Source organism: Diabrotica virgifera, chromosome 9, assembly GCF_917563875.1.
Source record: "Diabrotica virgifera virgifera chromosome 9, PGI_DIABVI_V3a".
Classification (NCBI taxonomy): Eukaryota; Metazoa; Arthropoda; class Insecta; order Coleoptera; family Chrysomelidae; genus Diabrotica; species Diabrotica virgifera.
In genome coordinates this window covers 124,880,535-124,896,739 of record NC_065451.1, presented here as the reverse complement: position 1 = coordinate 124,896,739, position 16,205 = coordinate 124,880,535, and the positions used below count along the sequence as shown (strand labels likewise).

At 33.8% G+C, this 16,205-nt stretch overlaps 1 protein-coding gene across 1 annotated transcript; it reads right to left on the bottom strand.

Annotated features, from left to right (window-relative positions):
- Positions 1-236: 236 nt before the first annotated feature.
- On the bottom strand, positions 237-3,643 carry LOC126891315 (uncharacterized). The gene is made up of 2 exons (XM_050660492.1): positions 3,481-3,643; positions 237-535 (listed from the first exon to the last, which is right to left on the bottom strand). The coding sequence occupies exons 1-2, from the start codon at positions 3,641-3,643 to the stop codon at positions 237-239; spliced, it is 462 nt and encodes a 153-aa protein (XP_050516449.1).
- Positions 3,644-16,205: the final 12,562 nt, after the last annotated feature.

Genomic DNA, 16,205 nt, shown 5'->3' with positions numbered 1-16,205 from the left:
TGTTGAGGAAACTGTCGGCCAATATATTTACCTTCAATATCTGAGACAAGCATAAATATTTGATTTTTTACAAGGTACTTATCGGCAGGTGAAAATTTTTTTACACTATTTTTAATGCTGTCAAAAAAATAATCCATTTCGTCTTTTTGTTCAACTTGTATTTTCCGCTTCTAGTAGATACTGCATAAGAGTACCACTAGCACTTTGGGATGTAGAATTGTTTTTAGCTTTTTGATTTAGTAATTTCCTTTTTTGGGTGTATCTTCTGCGTAGCAGACAGAGGAACTTTCAGGAACATCAGGATCATTAGGATTTTCAGGGTTTGATTCATCCTCGTCATCCGTTATAACGCTTAAAGTTTCACTAGCAATCGAAGTCAATCGTTGTTTGTCTTTCATGTGAGGCCTTAGAAATTCTAAGTGGTCTTCATTATTCCATTTTGGTTTTTTATCTGCTGCCTGGCCTGTGCTGGAGTTCTTTATCTTCCTATATTGACTCCAAATGGATTCCCAGCGAGGTTTGCATTGTTCTGCATCTAAAAAAAATTGGTCAGCAGTGCTACAAATGAACAAAATAAAAATACATTTTTATAAAACTCACTTCTAAAAAACATTTCTTTTTAATATATAAAAAATAAACCAACTTAATAGTAGGGGAGGAAAATAATCTAAATTTGTAGTCACTCAAGCGCTTTGGGGACTTATTGGGTATCCAAATCTGCAATAAAAATTTGGGGCTCCTATTTAAGATTTTAAAGTAACCCCCACCCCACATCCGCATTTGTATTTAAAATTTTTAATTTACCCCCCACTCCTCTCCGTGGGGGTCACGTTAGGTATCATTCGATAGATTTTTGAAAAATATTGAATAAGTATTTTTTAGTTTTTCGAGATGACGTTCATTTCGCGAAATATTCGATTTTTTTTTGTGAAACTTTTTGACCCTCCCATTTCCTTACGCCCCGCTCAATTCGTCAGATTATTTAAATATACACTCTTTTGCATGTACTTAACTTACCTTATTTTAATCTGACAAGTTCGAGTATTTTTAAGGATAGATTTTTTCGGGCCCCCCTTAACGAACGCCCCTGTTTTAAGAGCCTATACAGGGTGTTTCATTAATAATTGTCCATATAGTAACTTATCACAATCCTTATCACAAAATAAGGAGATTTAACCTAAAACACTTAAATAAAATGTGGTTCCTTACTGAGTTACAGGGTGTTTTATCTAAAAATTTAAAAATTATTTTTGCTCAGCATTTTAAAACTATTCGACGTATTCTTTTCATACTTATCAGAAAGTGTGACTACTAGACACTCTACTAAATTATAGAAAACAAACGTTTCTAGCTACTACCAGAGGCGTACGACAGGGGATAGTGAGTGGTTGACCCTTCTCAAAGTCTACGCCACTGGAGTAATTACTATTTTAGTGCCATTTTTAGATTCTCCAATACTTTCTACGTAAATAATGTACTCTTCATTGGTAACCATAAGTTATTAGTTTTCGAGATATTTGAAGTTAAATATGAAACGGCACAGTTATTTTGATTAATTTATGATATGATTCATATGATTAAAATTTAAAAATTATTTGTACCCAGTACTTTAAAAGTATTTGACGTATCCTTATCATACTTGGCAGAAAGTGTAGGTACTGTACTCCCTAATAAATTAAGATAAATAAACGTTTCTAGCTACTACCAAAGGCGTACGACAAGGGATACTGGCTGGTTGACCCTTCCCAAATTCTACGCCACTGACGAAATTGTTATTTTAGTGTAATTTTTTGATTTTGCAATAGTTTTTATGTAAATAATATACTCTTCATTCGTGACGATAAAATGTTTAGTTTTCGAGATATTTGAAATTAAAAATGAAGCGACACAATACACTGATCAAAATAACGGTGTCGTTTCATTTTTAACTAGAAATATCTCGAAAACTAATGACTTTATCGTTACGAATGAAGAGAATATTATTTTCATAAAAAGTAGTAGAAAATCCAAAAATTGAACTAAAATAGCAATTTCGCCAGTGGCGTAGAATTTGGAAAGGGTCGAGCATTCACTTTCCCCCGTCGTACGCCTCTGATAATAGTCATAAACTTTTGTTTAACATAATTTAGTAGCTTGTACAGTACCTATACTTCCTGCCAAGTATGAAAAGGATACGTCGAATAGTTTTAAAATGCTGAGCAAAAATAGTTTTTAAATTTTTAGATAAAACACCCTGTAACTCAGTAAGGAACCACATTTTATTTAAGTGTTTTGGTTTAAATCTTCGTATTTTTGCTAAGGTTTTCGCAGTTACTATATGGACAATTATTAATGAAACACCCTGTATATGGTAGAGGTACATCTGCAGGGTACAAGGTTTCTCCCCACATGATAATCTGACGCGCTCGAGTAACTGCAAAAATCCCCGCTTGGGCTCCCCTACCATAATATTTTATCAAGTTAAATAATTATTTTTATTTACAGGTTTTTAACCAGTGGCGATTCTTTTCAGACAATAGCATTCAGTTATCGCTTAGGACATTCTACTGTGCATGCCATAGTTCACGAAGTATGTGGTGCAGTGGTAACCAAGTTACTTCCAATTTACATTCCTACACCTCATAGGGTAGATTGGGAAAATATTGCTAGAAGGTTTTGGACTGTTTGGAATTTTCCTAATTGTTTAGGTGCTCTAGATGGGAAACACATTGAAATTGTAACACCCAGGAACAGTGGTACCAATTATTTTAATTATAAAAAAACCTTTTCTGTTGTTTTACTTGCATTGGTAGATGCAAATTATAAATTTATAACGGTGGACATAGGATCGTATGGGAAAAACAGTGATGGGGGCATTTATGCGAATTCTAGACTAGGAAGACAACTAGAAAATGGTTCCTTGGATATTCCTACTGATACAAATTTACCAGAATCAGATATTGTCGCACCCTATGTTATTTTGGGAAATTCAGCTTTTCCCCTTAAAACCCACCTTTTGAGACCATTTTCTCAGGTTCAAACACTGAATAATATTAAAAAAAGGATATTTAATTATCGACATTGTCGTGCAAGACGTGTAGTAGAAAATGCTTTTGGCATTTTAGCACAACGCTTTCGTATATATTTACGAAAACTCAATTCACAACCTGGTTACGTGGAACAAATTATTTTGACCACATGCATTCTACACAATTATTTGCAAAACAGTAACATACAAGAAGAAAGGCTACCTGTGGAACTGGAACACGATGAAAACATATTGAGAAATCTACCTGCACAAGGCGGTAATGCACAGCAAGAAGCATTTAATACTAGAGATATATTTACCAATTTCTTTAATTCGGAATCTAGATCTGTGCCTTGGCAATATGAAAAAATATAAATTACAATTGTACTTTTTACAAATTCTGTTTGTTTAATGTATGTAGCATTAGATCAGCACATTTATTTTTAATAATAAACATATTATTATGTACTTACCTTGTTGTAATTTCTCACCAATTTCTTTCCACATCAGGTTTTTGTACTGGTTATCGGAATATCGTTTGTGAGAGAAGTCATATAGGGCCTCGAGTTCTTGAACACAGTCAATGAGCATTTCCTCTTGCTCCGATGAAAAAGCAGGTCTCTGTTGACGCTTCATCGTCTATTGTCACTATGAAACTGATATCAAACAACCACGATTGCAGATTGCTTGCCGGTACGGGATTCACACTGTAGTGACCTTCACGGCACATGCTAGGCAAAGATTGTTTCGAAAAGAACGTCGCATGCAAAGCCCGTCGCTTGCCGGTGCCTGGCACGCATAGTGTGAATTACATCCCGTGCAGTGCATAAGATTTTATGTAAAATGTATTTTGCCGAGCCGATGCCTTGCCCATGCCGAACACTTGCCTTGCGCTATAATGAGAATCAGCCTTTATTAGCCGCCGGAGGTAAAGGCCAGGTTACCCAGTTACGGTTAAGGATTCTCGTCGGACTGGCCACCTGACCCAGGTAACGGAATCCGTCTACCCCGTCCGCGGTGGGAATTAGCTACTCGGCAAAATATTTATTAGTAAAATACATGTATACAATATTGTATTAGATTACAGTCTTCACCTGGTACAATAAATGTATAAATCAAAATGTCCGTCGTGGAGCCGCACACGCTCTAACGCGCAGTCTTTTTCTTACACGCACTACACGTAACACATTAAAATTATATACCTTAAAAATGATTATTATTTTACAATTAAAATCCAATACATTAGTACAGTAAGTCAATAAAAAGTATAAAAAGTTAAAAAAAAAATGGGAACATAACTGTAAAAGACACAATTAATTTAAATTTACATACAGAATTACATATATGACTCTATCAACATCACATAATTAAAACCGAATAAAACCAAATGAGATTAAATTATGAAAAATTATTGATTGATTGTTGAATTATTGATATTGTTTAATGTTGTTCTGAAGCTATTTTCTTGTGGCATTTTTACAATTTTAACTATTTATAATGGGAAATAAGCCACAATATTATTAAAAAATGATTTTTATATAAAAACACGCATGGGATAATGAACATAGAGTTCAGTGGAGAGATTCAAGTATAGTCCTGAAAGAAACAGATAGTAAAAAGAGAAAAATCAAAGAAGCGGCTCTAATTATGCTAAACGAAACCAACTGTGTCGCAAATTACTCGGTGGAATGCAGTAGGATGTGGATACCCATACTGAAAGAGGAAGTCAATAGAAAGAAAATACCACAATTAGTAAGTCAATAGTCGAGTTAGTACATTATATTTTAGTATTACTTATATATCCATGTATTGTTGATATTATTTATAATTTAAACAAAATATAGTAAAGTCAGAATTTGGTATTAATTTTGAGAGTAAATTAAATGTAAGACCAAATAGTTACGATGTCGGGATAGTATCACGAGGTTTTTCCTGGTTTTCCCTCGTGATTTATACTTTGTGATCTCTAACGCGAGAATTTTAATGTCACCGTTGCATGTGGTTGTCTTTTTAAAGACAGATCACATGCTATGATTTTTTTTGTGACGGATATTCTTGAGTTGGGGTTGATTTCATGTAATTGAATGAACTATCTTTCAGTAAAGTCGTCCCAGGAACGCAACTCATAAATATTGGCAATATCATTTTAGTCTTCTACTTTAAAATGTATCATATGTATCTGAATTGCCGATATAAATGAGTCAAATTAAACAAATTATTAGAAGAATTTTTTTACTAAGCAACAACATTTTTGTTTATGTTAATAGTATTTTGTATTTTGACAACGGCACCCGATTTGGGCGTCGAAACGTTAATAAAAATAATTTTTTAATAATATTGTGGCTTATTTCTTGCAGGCACTGAGGGATTTTGAATAGCTCAGAGATGTAGTCGTTGCACCGAGGCCAGACACCCCTGTCCCCCAGAAGAACTGGGTAAACCTGGATGGTGGTGCCTGGCCACCGCGCAACGGCAGCCTCTCTAAACTTGGCGTTGTCATATACCGCTTTTTTGTCCGCATATTTTTGATCAATGTTATTCGCACAGGTCACTTGCACGTCGACCACTGTCGCTACTCCATCGCGAAGTACAACCAAGTCGGGCTTAAATACTTGCCCGTCGCGATGGCGCACCGCCGGCTCAGACTCCACCAACCAATTCTTGACTCTGTAATGGTTAACGAGCTTCCGGAAGATCTCGTTGTGTCTCCCTATCATTTGCCAGTGTGTAGCCGGAGCACGTGTGATAGTGACTCAACCTTTGAGCACTCGTTCTTCATTTTCTCATCTCCTTCGGGTTGGACGGGATTCCTACCGTAGGAAGGTTGTTTGATCTTAATTGGATTGCTTTGACGTAGTCCTTTCCCGTCCAACTGTTCGGTTTTCGATACAGCCAGCTTCTGCTGGCCGTGTTGTCGGCTGCGTGTTCTAGTCCCGACAAAAACGTTGAGTTCTTTAGGTTTTCGCGCCATAGCTGGTCGTTAGCTATTTCCCCAGCCATGGCTCTTAACTTGGTGACTAAATCTTGGCAAAGGTCGGAATCCACGACTTCTCGGCACACCGAGTCGTCACTTGATCGAAGCTTTAGCAAACGCCGGAAGTGTAGCAAGACTCGGGATGAAATGTCTGAATTCCAAAATCCCCAAACCACCGTCCCTCTCTGAAAAAAAAAAAGAATGTGTGTGTACTTTGTACGCACGTAAGTAGTTATACTTCTATTATATAATTTCAACGAAATAAATACACTTAATAGTTACAATACCGAAAATTAACAATAATTACCAAAAATTAACCAAAACTTAACAATACCAAAAATAAAAAAAATGAATATGAATCGTCCGGGATTTGAACCCTCGATCTCTGGTCCAATGCTATACCAACCGAGCTATCAAGCCCCGTGCTATGGACATGTTGGATACAATTACACATCACGGTGACAAATAGATCAAAGTGAAGTATAAAAATAGAGATTTTATTATCTTAAGCCCGAAGAAGAAAAATCCAAACACACAAAAATTTTAATAAATAATACATTTACTAAGAACACTAATATATATTCTTTTAATGACTTATTTGCGCTGATACATAATTTGAAAGATTAGTAACGAACTACATAGTGTCTGTCCGAGTAAACGGTCCAAATAGCCCGGAAATAGCCCAAAAATTTATTGGCTGCATTCCCCAAAAAATATATATAAATTATACAAATTTGTATATCTAATATATATAAATAATACAGTCGGAAAAATGAAAGAGTACCCATGAAGGAACATATTATTATAAAACACGCTGTATTTTTTTGTCACCGTGTCACAAAGAAAATTGCCCAGTGCAAGTACATTTAATAATAAATATTACATGTACTTGCGCTGGCCAATTTTTTGTGTGACACGGTGACAGGAAAATACATCGTGTTTTATATGCTCGTTCATGGGTATTCTTTCATTTTTCGTACTGCATGTATAATATACATTGTTATCACTGAAGGAATAAGAATTTAAGACAAACTAAAATTTTTTTATTACATTATCTTAAAAAACAAAATTTATTATAACATCCTACGGGCTAGCAAACTACAAACTATGATATATCCTAACTTAACAAACTTAAACCTAACTTAAATGATATTAAAAAGTAAATAACTAAAACTAAAACTGTTTATATTTAATTATCACTCTCTTCACTTATTCCCGGAAAAGCATTCACGACAAATGCACTACAAACCTCTAACAAGTCTCGTAGTATTTGATTTCGCTCAACAGCTATTTTGTGAGCCACATTAGTTCTTCTCTGCATTTCTGTAATGTTTTCTCTCTCCATCTTTAATCGTTCTTAGTAAAACTTTTCCCTAGCCCGCCTCGCCAAAGCAATGCGTTTCCCTATTCCGACAGGACTTTTTTTAATGGATTTTATTTCTGCATTGAGAGTCGCTGGTGGTTGGTTCATCTTCGATGAAGCTGGTAGATTCCTGCACATCTTCCTGACCATGATGGATTTTGTTTCTGCATTGAGAGAGTCGCTGGTGGTTGGTTCATCTTCGATGAAGCTGGTAGATTCCTGCACATCTTCCTGACCATGACCAAGGTTATGGTCAGTTTCTACGCAGTTAAGGGCTATTTCTGGACGAATATTATTTACTTTGTCGGTAAATATTTTTTCCATTTCCTCCTTATATTCGAAAAACTTCCGCTTGCAGCCTGTTTATTTTTGGTTGTCCACAAACTTCTTGTAATTTTGGTCCAAAACCCTCCATCTGTCCATGCAGTTGTTTGCAGTGACATATGTATGTTATGATTTTTTAATTCTGGGGCTATTTTTGCCCAAAGCATCTTAACAGTTCTTATCTCCATTGTGCCCACTTTGTAGCGATTTGTAGAGATCTATTAATAATTTTGAGGCGTTTTCACTCCACTTGTAGTCCAATGTCACACTCGGTGTCTGCTGCAACATCAGGTAGGGCTGAAGTTCTGCAATAAAAATAGCAAAACATTAAAATGTGTATAGTATTTCTATATAATTTTATAGAGTTGGGAATATATATAATGTTGGGAATAAGCCATCATACATTGATTTAAGATGGTAACCTCAAACAATGTGGGATGATCTTCCTGCATCGTTTTAAGAAAGTAATGAAATTATCTGCTTGTGTGAGTTTTCTGTACAAGACATCCAGATACAACATCAAAATGTCTCACACTCCAACAAAGTAATTTTAAATATAAAATATTTTTGGTATAATTTTGAAAATATTACTTGGACATAAATATGGAACTGTGAGTTTAATAAAACAGGTAAATAAATAAATTGCGTCTGTAACATGCTCACAAAGTTTAATTTATTAGTAGAAAGTAACTAAGATAAGCTTGGGTTTGTTTTGAAATATGATGACCCAATTAGTAAAATTAACTTTTATGATATTGACTTATCATTAATTACATCAATTTCTTGTAAAATGTTTTAATTACAAAAACAAATTTTACACATAAACAAATACACGTGGTACGTATGTTGAATGAAGAAAATGGCTCCGGCGCAACTCGAACTTGAAATAATACACAAAAGCAAAAGACAAAAGCGTTACGCCAATGTAACAGATAAGGAAGAACTTCTGTTGGAGTGGATGTAAAGAGGACGATTAACTCCAACAGAAGTAAGGAAAAAGCAAAAAAGAACTAGATGTAGCTAATGTAGACTAATGTGAACAAACATGTGTGGGCTTCTGCGTTGAAGAAGCCGAAGTAATAAAATACTACTTGTGCAGTAGTATTATGTAGGAGGGAATAATGATAATGATTATGAAGTTGAGGAAAGGGGAATTAAAAGGGATGGAAGTAAAAGTATGAAGAGACAGAGGCAATCTGAATAGAGTTGGCTAGCAAGAGATGCAAGAGAACAACTTGACACTCAAGGATGGATACGGCTCATTTGCATGCCTGTCGAAGAACAGTAACTCAAAGTAGATGGTGGTGATGACTAAAACAGGTAAATATTAAGATAAGAATAATGTACTGAAAATGTATAAAGATGAATCAAGTGCTAGAGAAGAACCAATTAAATAAAACTAACTAATCATGGGCGCCAGGAAATGATCAGAAAGAAATAAGAATTTAAGACAAACTAAAATTTTTTTTTTATTATATTATCTTAAAAAACAAAATTTATTATAACGTCCTACGGGCTAGCAAACTACAAACTATGATATATCCTAACTTAACAAACTTAAACCTAACTTAAATGATATTAAAAAGTAAATAACTCAAACTAAAACTGTTTATATTTAATTATCACTCTCTTCACTTATTCCCAGAAAAGCATTCACGAAAAATGCACTACAAACCTCTTAACAAGTCTCGTAGTATTTGATTTCGCTCAACAGCTATTTTTTGAGCCAAATTAGTTCTTCTCTGCATTTCTGTAATGTTTTCTCTCTCTCCATCTTTAATCGTTCTTGGTAAAACTTTTTCCTAGCCCGCCTCGCCAAAGCAATGCGTTTCCCCTTTCCGACAGGACATTTTTTTTAATGGATTTTGTTCATCTTCGATGAAGCTGGTAGATTCCTCCACATCTTCCTGACCATGACCGAGGTCATGGTCAGTTTCTACGCAGTTAAGGGCTATTTCTGGACGAATATTATTTACTTTGTCGGTAAATATTTTGTCCATTTCCTCCTTATATTCGAAAAACTTCCGCTTGCAGCCTGTTTGTTTTTGGTTGTCCACAAACTTCTTGTAATTTTGGTCCAAAGCCCTCCATCTGTTTATGCAGTTGTTTGCAGTGACATATGTATGTTGTGATTTTTTAATTCTGGGGCTATTTTTGCCCAAATCATATTAACAATTCTTATCTCCATTGTGCCCACTTTATTTCTATATTATTTGTAGAGGTCTATTAATAATTTTGAGGCGTTTTCACTCCACTTGTAGTCCAATGTCACACTCTGTGTCTGCTGCAACATCAGGTAGGGCTGAAGTTCTGCAATAAAAATAGCAAAACATTAAAATGTGTATATTATTTCGATATAATTTTATAGAGTTGGGAATATATATAAAGTTGGGAATAAGCCATCATACACTGATTTAAGATGGTAACCTCAAACAATGTGGGACGATCTTCCTGCATCGTTTTAAGAAAGTAATGAAATTATCTGCTTGTGTGAGTTTTCTGTACAAGACATCCAGATCCAACATCAAAATGTCTCACACTCCAACAAAGTAATTTTAAATATAAAATATTTTTGGTATAATTTTGAAAATATTACTTGGACATAAATATGAAACTGTGAGTTTAATAAAACAGGTAAATAAATAAATTGCGTCTGTAACATGCTCACAAAGTTTAATTTATTAGTAGAAAGTAACTAAGATAAGCTGGGGTTTGTTTTGAAATATGATGACCAAATTAGTAAAATTAACTTATATGATATTGACTTATCATTAATTACATCCATTTCTTGTAAAATGTTTTAATTACAAAAACAAATTTTACACATAAACAAATACACGTGGTATGTATGCTGAATGAAGAAAATGGCTCTGGCGCAACTCGAACTTCAAATGATACGCAAAAGCAAAAGACAAAAGCGTTACGCCAATGTAACAGATAAGCAAGAACTTCTGTTGGAGTGAATGTAAAGAGGACGATTAACTCCAACAGAAGTAAGGAAAAAGCAAAAAAGAACTAGATGTAGCTAATGTAGACTAATGTGAACAAACATGTGTGGGCTTCTGCGTTGAAGAAGCCGAAGTAATAAAATACTACTTGTGCAGTAGTATTATGTAGGAGGGAATAATGATAATGATTATGAAGTTGAGGAAAGAGGAATTAAAAGGGATGGAAGTAAAAGTATGAAGAGACAGAGGCAAACTGAATAGAGTTGGCTTGCAAGAGATGCAAGAGAACAACTTGACACTCAAGGATGGATACGGCTCGTTTGCATGCCTGTCGAAGAACAGTAGCTCAAAGTAGATGATGGTGATGACTAGAAAAGGTAAATATTAAGATAAGAATAATGTACTGAAAATGTATAAAGATGAATCAAGTGCTAGAGAAGAACCAATTAAATAAAACTAACAAATCATGGGCGCCAGGAAATGATCAGAAAGGAATAAGAATTTAAGACAAGCTAAAATTTTTTTCTCTTCTCTTCTCTTTTCTCTTCACTTATTCCCGGAAAAGCATTCACGACAAATGCACTACAAACCTCTTAACAAGTCTCGTAGTATTTGATTTCGCTCAACAGCTATTTTGTGAGCCAAATTAGTTCTTCTCTGCATTTCTGTAATATTTTCTCTCTCTCCATCTTTAATCGTTCGTGGTAAAACTTCTTCCTAGCCCGCCTCGCCAAAGCAATGCGTTTCCCCTTTCCGACAGGACATTTTTTTTAATGGATTTTGTTTCTGCATTGAGAGAGTCGCTGGTGGTTGGTTCATCTTCGATGAAGCTGGTAGATTCCTGCACATCTTCCTGACCACGACCGAGGTCATGGTCAGTTTCTACGCAGTTAAGGGCTATTTCTGGACGAATATTATTTACTTTGTCGGTAAATATTTTGTCCATTTCCTCCTTATATTCGAAAAACTTCCTCTTGCAGCCTGTTTGTTTTTGGTTGTCCACAAACTTCTTGTAATTTTGGTCCAAAATCCTCCATCTGTTTATGCAGTTGTTTGCAGTGGCATATGTATGTTGTGATTTTTTAATTCTGGGGCTATTTTTGCCCAAAGCATCTTAACAGTTCTTATCTCCATTGTGCCCACTTTATTTCTATATTATTTGTAGAGATCTATTAATAATTTTGAGGCGTTTTCACTCCACTTGTAGTCCAATGTCACACTCTGTGTCTGCTGCAACATTAGGTAGGGCTGAAGTTCTGCAATAAAAATAGCAAAACATTAAAATGTGTATATTATTTCGATATAATTTTATAGAGTTGGGAATATACAGGGTGTTAGTAAATAAGTATGAAAATTTTAAGGGCTAATTCTACATGAAAAATTAATACCAGTTTGCTCTATAAACATATGTCCGCAAATGCTTAGTTTCGGAGATACAGGGTGTTGAAATTTTTATTTTAAACTGCCAATTTATTTATTGCTCTAAGACCAGTTAAGCTATGAAAATGAAATTTGGTGAGTGTTAGGAGGTAGTTATTACGAACTTTTTGACATACAATTTAGAATTTTGTATTCATCATTGGCGCACGTACGGGCAATGGTCTGAATTTTTTTAAAGAAAAAAATAGTACGCCACTGAGATATTTAGAATCAAAAATAATTTTTAAATTCCACGTCTAATTTATGATAAAAAACCTTTCTTGCCTTTTTTTCATATGATGCACAGTTTTTATGCAGAAAAATAAAACATCTTGGCGCGTATTTTTCATTTCTTAATACATCATCAAGAACTATCCAATATAATAATACTAAACTAAAACAATAACAGAAAATATTACTAATAAGATTTCAACTAGGTGCAAAGCTGCAAGAAATGTTTAAAATGATCTCCTTTACAGATAACAGAAGAATTTTATATTCATCATTGGCGCGCGTACGGGTAATGGTCTGAATTTTTTTAAGAAAGAAATAGTACGCCGCTGAGATATGTCAAACTAAAAATCATTTTTGAATTCCTCGTTCAATTTAGGACAAAAAATTTTTCTTTCCTTTTTTTCATACGAGGCGCCGTTTTTATACAAAAAAATAAAACATCTTAACGCTTAGGTTTCCAGGTAGTTTCCATATGCATAGAAACTTATTTCAAATACTTTGTAAACGTTAAGATGTTTAATCTTTTTTGCATAAAATGCGCCGCATATGCAAAAAAAAAACAAGAAAGATTTTTTGTCGTCAATTGAACGAGGAATTCAAAAATGATTTTTAGTTTGACATATCTCAGTGGCGTACTATTTTTTTCTTCAAAAAATTCAGACCTTTACCCGTACGCGCGCCAATGATGAATATAAAATTCTTCTGTTACCTGTAAAGGAGACCATTTTAAACATTTCTTGCAGCTTTGCACCTAGATGAAATGGTATTAGTAATATTTTCTTTTATTGTTCTAGTTTAGTATTATTATATTGGATAGTTCTTGATGATGTATTAAGAAATGAAAAATATGCGCCAATATGTTTTATTTTTCTGTATAAAAACGGTGCATCATATGAAAAAAAGGCAAGAAAGGTTTTCTATCATAAATTAGACGTGGAATTTAAAAATGATTTCTAATTCGAAATATCTCAGTGGCGTACTATTTTTATCTTTAAAATAATTCAGACCATTGCCCGTAGGCGCGCCAATGATGAATACAAAATTCTTAATTGTATGTCATAAAATTCGTAATAACTACCTCCTAAAACTCACCAAATTTCATTTTCATAGCTCAACTGGTCTTAGAGAAATAAGTATATTGGCAGTTTGAAATAAAAATTTCAACACCCCGTATCTCTGAAACTAAGCATTTGCGGACATATGTTTATAGAGCAAACTGGCATTAATTTTTCTTGTAGAATTAGCCCTTAAAATTTTTCATACTTATTTACTAACACCCTGTATATAATGTTAGGAATAAGCCATCATACACTGATTTAAGATGGTAACCTCAAACAATGTGGGATGATCTTCCTGCATCGTTTTAAGAAAGTAATGAAATTATCTGCTTGTGTGAGTTTCTGTACAAGACATCCAGATCCAACTGTAACAAATATGTGAGGCACTTCTGTTTTAGTACCAGTGGGGTGAAATATCTAAACTCCAACAGAAGTAGGCAAAGAAGGGGAAGCAAATGTATTGGAATGAAGGGGCCCCTACTTGGGAAGCAAATGTAACAAAATACTACCTTTGCGTACAAGGAGTACTTGTATGGGAATGTGAATTGAAAGAGTCAGATGGTGAACTATTGACAGAAACAGAAGTAGACGGATGAAACTGAATGTAGTTATGCTAGCAGGGTATAGAAGAGAATGAGCCCTTGATACTCAAGGATAGTTTCGGCCAATTTTCGCGACGTCAAAGACAGTAAATCTACAGAATATAGATGATGGATATAAGGAAAATATCAAGATGAACACAGGCTAGAAAATATAGAAGAATAACAATAAATTGTGGGCGCCAGTAGATCGTAGACGATTGCTCTACCAGGTATCCTATACTGCTGCACTCGTACTAGTTAGTTGCTATGAGAATAACATTAGTAAATATATGAAAATGTGACAACAACTAGGTAACAAAAGAAATATTATACAACCCAATCAATAGTATATTTAACTTTTACCTATATGTACAATACATTAGTATACCAATAATATATATGGGCCATTCCACGAACATACGCCTGTTTTGGATTACTTAGACAACGAATATTTTACTGTGCAACATAAGAAGTACGAAAGTAAATGGCGCTAATAATTATTCCAATAAACAACAATGTAATTTGCAATTTACTTTCGTTCTTCTTATTTTGCACAGTAAAATATTCGTTGTCGAATTAATCCAAAACAGGCGTATGTTCGTGGAATAGGGTATACCCTAACATTAATCAAAAAATATTTTACTAATAAAGTATATACAATTTACAGTCTACAGCTAGAGTAAAGTTTAATTGCAAGAGGAACAAAGTCCGACCCTAAAATTGGTTTGAAATGGCAAATCCAATTTATGATACAAAACTGAACCAACACGCTACTCGAGATAGAACTCCTTAACTTCGCGTGCGGTTACAACAATAAAAGGCAAGTTAAATGGTCAATCTACCCTGAGGGGGACGAAAGCCAAGGTTTATTAGTTATAATTTATATAAAAAAATTAAAAAAAATTTCTCCGGATATTTGAGCTCAATTACCCTACAGTTGAGAAAATAAGTAAAAGAAATAAATTGATTAAAGAAAATATGCAAATTTTAAGCCTTGAAGAGGAGGTATTATTTATTATTAAAAAATTTAAAATATTTAAATTGGTCCTTTTGTTTTTGGTTTGAAAAAAAAATATGTAAATATAACTTAAGTGGAGTATGATGTAAACTTATTTAATATGCTATTTTTAATAAATATTTAATGTCCCAATTATGATAAAAATTAATGTTCTTGATAATAATAAAAAAATACTTAAACCACTGTCCACTGTCCAACACCAAAACGTAACGTCCTTTCCTATTGTCCAAAAAAAATGATAACTAATGACTGAAGACCCAACTCAAAACTATGATTCCATCCTATAATACCCAGTGACTGCTGCTAGATCCCCTGATGGTCTTGGGATGAAACTATGTAATTGCTTCCAAGTGGCTAAAATATACAAACCCATTGTTAATTTGGGTAATCAATCTTATCGAAACAGGAAATAAGTTGGGAGTTAAACCTCCAATAAAAACTGGTCAGGATCGATTAAAAGAAGTATTGTTTTTTCTGTACCAAAAACATAGGTACAACTTGACCTTGACTACCTTTATGGAATTTTATATAGAAACATGTGGATTTAAAGCTAGGAATGATATTAAAAGTTGTATCTATAAATAGTTAGTCGAAATATATAATAATGACAAGAAGAAATGAAAAGAATTTATGGAAATTATAAATTTTCCGGTCATCAATATGGCTTCCTATATGAATGAACTCATGATAAAAACTCACCCGATAGCGATTCTCCCAAATTTTTACCAAATTAATACTTTTCTTCGTCAATAAAAACAGAACAAAACTTTCTCCTCCTTCAACTTAATTAAGATAGCTTCCGTATTAAAAAAAAATAACTTAAAGGTGATTCCTTTTTTGTTCAAAAATCCACCGACCACTTGGAACTTATTTATTTGAAGGTTCAGCTAACAGTGAAACCTTTTAAAAATTTGACAGTCCTCCTTGATACTTGCGACGGCGGCTACTCGTGGAACTAATGTCCAGTGTTGGTGGTGTTGCAAGATGGAAAAGTAGCATTTTATAAATATTAAATTATTAATGATTTTAATTAAAATATTTCCATTAAGTAACGTTCCGTTACATTCCCCTCCAACTTGATGAAAAAAAAAAATTAGGTACAATTTTTTTTTCTAAACTTAAAATATCACTAACCATAGTGGTCTATTTCTTCATTACACGTTGATTAACAAGATTAAGACAATTTATGGATCAAGAAAAAAGTATGGACTTTTCGTCAGATTCCATAAGATGACCCGAAGTCATATTAAAATATCTGTATAAACCATTAGTGAAGAAA

Coding starts and splice junctions, on each gene's coding strand:
- LOC126891315 (XM_050660492.1), bottom strand. CDS start 3,643: ATGAAGCGTCAACAGAGACCTGCTTTTTCATCGGAGCAAGAGGAAATG. Junction 536..3,480: donor TGGTGAGAAATTACAACAAG/GTAAGTACATAA, acceptor AATTTTTTTTAG/ATGCAGAACAATGCAAACCT.